Source organism: Parasteatoda tepidariorum, chromosome 4, assembly GCF_043381705.1.
Source record: "Parasteatoda tepidariorum isolate YZ-2023 chromosome 4, CAS_Ptep_4.0, whole genome shotgun sequence".
Taxonomy (NCBI): domain Eukaryota; kingdom Metazoa; phylum Arthropoda; class Arachnida; order Araneae; family Theridiidae; genus Parasteatoda; species Parasteatoda tepidariorum.
Window position 1 is genome coordinate 79770739 of NC_092207.1, and position 6000 is coordinate 79776738.

At 25.2% G+C, this 6000-nt stretch overlaps 1 protein-coding gene across 1 annotated transcript in view; it reads right to left on the reverse strand.

Moving 5' to 3' along the window:
* Positions 1-4515: 4515 nt before the first annotated feature.
* Positions 4516-6000, reverse strand: part of LOC107437864 (cell division cycle and apoptosis regulator protein 1) — a gene marked incomplete in the record, with an annotated part of 36602 nt that continues 35117 nt past the window's right edge. Inside the window, 1 exon segment of the mRNA XM_043041553.2 lies at positions 4516-5051. Within this exon segment, the coding sequence (XP_042897487.1) occupies positions 4699-5051 (353 nt within the window).

A 6000-nucleotide genomic window follows, 5' to 3' on the forward strand; every position in this document is an offset into this window, starting at 1 on the left:
GCAAAATATCAATTAATTGATGATTTTTAAAAAGAAAGTTTAATAACTTTCAAAATATTTATGTTATTTGTCCGTTCTAGAGCCCAAATAATTCTTTAGAGTAAGATGGCATTCACAGTTTAAAATAATAGTTTTGCCTCAAATATAAGGCATTTAAACTGAGCCTCGGCGAAAGTGCTTCGAAAAACCATGTGAATGACATTATTTTCACGCAAAAAGTTGCCAATTTTAATGGTTCAAAGGAGTGAATTATCTTCAGATAACCAAATTGTCTAGTTGCATGTAAAAAAAATCTCGATTCGCTGAAAAACATCAAAAAATTTGGACTTTTGACTGTTCTTGTGAACAAAATATTGACAACATTTTCCAGACTGCAGCATCCTCCATTTTATGATAGTCAAGAATTCAAAAATATTGAAAAAAAGGGTATGTTTATTCAGAGAAAGTACGCTTTAGTGTGCAGTTTTTAAACTTAATTAATAGATTGGTTAGCACTAATTAATTATCATACTTCAAGTCAACCCTTTGAATCATTTAAATTGGCATTGAGTACATAACAATTCAATAATTAGAATAAAAGTTATTTTGGGTAATATCCTTATTGCTTACCGCATTGTTTAAATAGAAAGTACGTCATTGTCATATTCAGTAAGACAACGCAGGGTCAAACAAGGAATCCTGTTGAAGACTCTGTAAATACAGTCTATTTCTAGGTCTAATCTTGCAGTCAACAGAATCAAATTATCGTAGTTTTGGCTTCGCGTTACAACAAAGACGTTCTTTACAAGAATACTTTTTTTTCCCCATTCATTCTAGGAACATGAGAGGTTCAGTTCATTCTTTTAATTTTAATACTTTCAATATTGGGCTCTTAAAAATTTTATAAATTTGTGAATTCAAACGTCTTGCTAAAGATCATTGTGTTTGACACCATCAAAGGATGCTTCTAAGAACCTGTCTCCAATCTCTACTTTTAGTTAAAGATTGAATTTCGGAGTCATATATTAAGACAGACATAATGAAAGTTTTATTGATAAGAAACCTTCACTGGAAAGGACCAATGAAAGTTATACTGATAAAAAACCTTCATTAGGACATGCCAAATAAAAGTTTTATTGATACGAAACCTTCTTCATTAGAACCTGCATAATGAAAATTTTGTAGATAAAAAATCTTCTATAGGACCAGCCTAATAAAAGTTCTTTAGGTAAGCAAACTTCATTTGGACCAGTCTAAGGAAAGTCTATCTATAAAGATAAAAAAAAACCTTCACCAAATAAAGAAAATTTAGATAAGACACCCTCATTAAGGTGGATGATGGAGAAAGTTTTATAGATAAGAAACCTTTACTAGGATCAGCCTAATAAAAATTTTATACATAAGAAAACTACATTAGGGCAGGCCAAATGCCATAACATTTAAAAAAAAATTAAAAGGCATTTGAAAAAGAATAAAAAATCATATTTTGTTTCTTTATCAAATGATACTTTAACTTAAATACTATTTCATGGGCTGAAAAATATATCCAATTTTAACCTACATAAAAATATTTTATAGCAAGTTTACTAACAAGTAAACTAACAAGAGGATTAGTTTATTACTAATAAATTACCAGGGTTAGGAAATATAGCATTAAAAAACATTTTTAAATTATCTTCAAATAATAAAATATTACTAACATTAAGTTCAAAATAAATTACTTTAAATTGCTACATAAAAATAAAATTATTAATATAAAATGTTATTAATTCACAAATTTTATTAATTTATAAATTGATTCAGATAAATGTAAAAAAATGAATAGTAAAACTTACCATAAAAATCTTAGTTAATTGATACAATGTATAACTTTAAAAAAAAAATTTATGGATAACCAGTAATAAACAATGTTTATAAGTACAGGTAGTCCATATATAAGTTGTCCCTGACCATAAATCAATCTATGAATTCAAAATTGATTTTAACTAGTTTTTTAAGCTTTAGAAAAGTACAAAGTTGAACATCATTGGTAGCGTTATTGTTTGAAGCTATATACTGAAGTTGATATTTTAAAATAATATATGGTTATGCATCACAAATGTAACAAAAACTAGGAAATATTAAAAAAAAATTTTAAAAAAGGGCAGAAACATAGAAATATTTCATGCCTATATTATAAATTTGTAGAATAAATATTAAATAATGACTCAATATTAAAGCACATAAAAAATTTGCATTCATATTCTGATATAAAATAAGTTAAAATGAAATTTCATGTTTGGAGCAACTTATGAACTACCATTGAATAATAATTTTTATATCATAAAAGAAACATTTTTCCATGTGCCTTACTAATTCAAATCCATTTTTAAACCAAAAAGGGTTTTTATACCTCGTAATTTATTTAAAAATGAAAGTTAGGACCTGAAAACTATAAGATGATTCCAAAAGTCCATCATTTAAATTAATTATGTGATCAAAATTTTTCTTTAATTTTAAAATTGTTTTTAAAAATAAATAAAAGCACAGAAAACTGCTTTTATAACAAATTATAATAAAAGATTAACTTGCTATTAACTCCTTAACAGTCGCATTTGGAAGAAAACAGTCATAAAAGTGCCGATATTTTTTATTCTTGAAAATTAAAAAAAACTAAGTTTATGTACAATATATGTATTCATTTTTAATTTTTGTTAATTTTTAACGTTCATGTTTGATGACTGCTGACAATTAGTTTAAAATAAACTATATCTAAACACACAACAAATTGCTTGGTTTTAAGATCTGAGGTATAAATGGAGAAATAAACATGATTCCAGGCATAAGAAATATATTGTTTTAATATTTTTAGTGCATTACTTTGGAACACTCCAGTCTGGAAATATCACGGGCACAAGAAATAGAGAGTGAAATTTCACCCCATTATTTTCACGGAAATGAGAAGGAAGGAGTTAATACTAAATTATTTATTTTAACATATTTCTCAAAGAAAAGAAAAATTATTGTTTTCATACATTAAAAAACAAAACAAAAAAACAACTTTAAACAAATTTTCTCTAAGTAGTAAAAAAAACATTGTATAGACTGCTATCATAGTTATATCCCAAAGTCAGAAACTTCTGCAAAGATTTTCAACATCAGTGGAAAACTTAAAACTTATCTACAGAGCATGTGTTAAATATTTTTATTCATATGTATATTAAAAGGCAAGAATCTAACATTACAATGCTTGGCGACTAATGCTGCACTACTAAAAGTACTTAATTAATTAAACGAAACAATACTAATTAACAAAAAATTTAATAACAGTAAAATTAAAAAGTATTCTTGGTTCCTATCATTTTTAGTTTATTGCAATAAATGAACACTGAAGAAACTTTAAAAAAAAATTTACTTATTACCAGATAAACTAAATACAGTTTATATTCCTCCTGAAATAAAATACCTTTGGATTTCAAACAATGTTTAAAAACTAAAACACAACATAGAGAAAGTCTACCAAAATTTTTAGTCCCATGGACTTGGAAGTTACATCCCTTTCTTGCTAATTCTCCTAGGAATTTATCTATAGTTTGTTAATGCAAACTCTATGATAAGGAAAAAACAAGAATATTAAGAAAGCAATTGTTATTTTTAGGTAAACTTAGTTTTGTTTGTTAAAAAAATATTTAAAAAAAACACAGATTTACGTGATTTAAATTACTTTTCTTTCTTCTTTTTTTGTTTGCCAACCAAACAATTGAATAAAATGTATCACTACTACTTATTATAACTTAAAAACAATATTATAGCTAAATAATAATGTTTCTTACTAAAGTAGTTAAAATTATTTAATTATTGTAAACTAGACACTGAATAAATAAAATCATAATTAATGTTGTTCAAACTTAACATCTACTTGAATTTTAAAGACAGGGAGGGAATTTGTTAATTAGATATATAATGTAAAGCAAATTAATTTAGGTCAAAAAGCATTACTAAAAGAAATTATTCTAAGTTAATCTGTGCAGAACACGTTTTTCTTAAATTAAAATACTTATATTGAAATTTAATAAGTTCTAAAAGATGTTCCATTTAAATTGGTACACTATATGAGTATAATTGAAATATATTTAAACAAGAAAGTCCTAAATTATAATGTAAATATTTCATGCCACCTTTAATATTTTTTTTCTTTTTTTTTTTTTTTTTTTTTTTTTTTTTTTGTCTATTTTCAAGTATAATAATTTGTACGCATCCTCTTTCATTATTTGTGGGTAAAAAAAAAAGAAACATTAACAAAGAAACGTGTCTTTTTAAAAAAAAATAACACTGTACAGAACATATTCATCAATTATAAGGTATAAAAAAATCTTACATTTATATTGGTAATTTAAAACCAAAAATGTTGTTGGTTCAAATTATTTTTTAAAGAAAAAATCACAAATGTTTAATGCTTATTATTAAAAGAAAACAAAAAAAAGTGACTCATATTGCAAATTTAACCATGCCAAAAATGTTATGATAATCACAAAATATTTAACAAAACAAGACCACTTTTCAGCAAAGCCATTTTATTTGCAATTTCAGTCAATTACAAATAGTATAAATGTCCATCACTTATATACATCAACACATAAAATCGTGTGATTATTTTTATCTGTAAAGTAAAAAACAAAGTTCAGATAATTTACATATTTCTGATATATAATAATTTATATACATTATAAAATTTACAATTTACTCATCACTTTCGTCAGCAATGTTAGTTTGTTTCGTTGATGAGGTATCACAATGACTATCATTTTGGCCATTCACGGTTTCTTTTGTCCTTCCTTCCTGATCTTTTCTGCCAGAGGGACTATTTCTAGATTTTGATAGTTTAGTCCTTTGCAAAGCACTTTCAGTAATATTTAATGAGGACTGGAGGCCATCTTTCAAGTTGCACAGAGTTTTATGCAATCGATCTGCTTCTATTCTTGTTCTTCTCAAATCATCTTCGGAAGACCGCAACTTCTGTTTGTGATCTTCCAGGTCACTAGAAAGTTTCTGAGACAGCTTTTCTTTCACATTTGTACTCTCATTCAAATTTTCTGAAGAAAATTAAAAAAAAATTTCAATAATATGTTTATTGGATTATTGCAAAGCTGCCTAGCTATATTTTAAAAAATACAATATAGCTTTACTTTTGTAATTTTTTATTCCCATTAACAATCACATTAAATAAAGTATGTTTATAGAACAAATACATTTTAATCAGGTTTCACCAAAACCCAGGTTTTTTTAAGAAAAAAAACCCACCCATATAAGGTTTTTATGAAGATAAAATAAACAATTTCGCATATGACTAAATAGGTTTTTTCAGTAATGAATAATTGACTAATTAAGCATTCTAAATTAATAAATTTTTGCCTAACTATGGGTTTAACATTAAAATTTTATATTTAAGCAAAGATATTTCTGTAAAAGCAGAAAGTAGAGTAGATAGAAAAATCACAAAATCAAATGGGATATTTTATTCTTATCTTTTAAAATACTAAAAAATGTATTTCCTTATACTTTGTTTAAAAATAGAAGTCATGATATTTATTTTAAAATAAAAATTTGTTGTACATCATGAAGACGTATATCTTTTTCATGTGTTTTAACAAACCCTAAAGAGATTACAATCCATTATATGCAATATGTGTAAAGAGTATATATATTACATATAATCTGTTTTATAGATAAATAAGTGATGTATGTATTATAATTTAGTAAATTATTTTTTACCAAGTACAGTACAGAACCCGTTATCCGGAAATCAGAAAACCGGAAAACCAAAAAACCGGAACGAAATTCGATAAATTTTCCCGCAATTAATAAAAAAAAATTTTTTTTCCTCATAGGATTTTAGGATTTTTCTTTCTTTTTTGAAAGATGTTTACCTTACCATCATTTCAGAAATAATCATTAGTGTATTACCTCATCGTTTTTTCTTATTTTTAAGATTATTTCCAAATATTTTTTTTTTTAATTGGGTTTAAATATCGCAAATCAAAT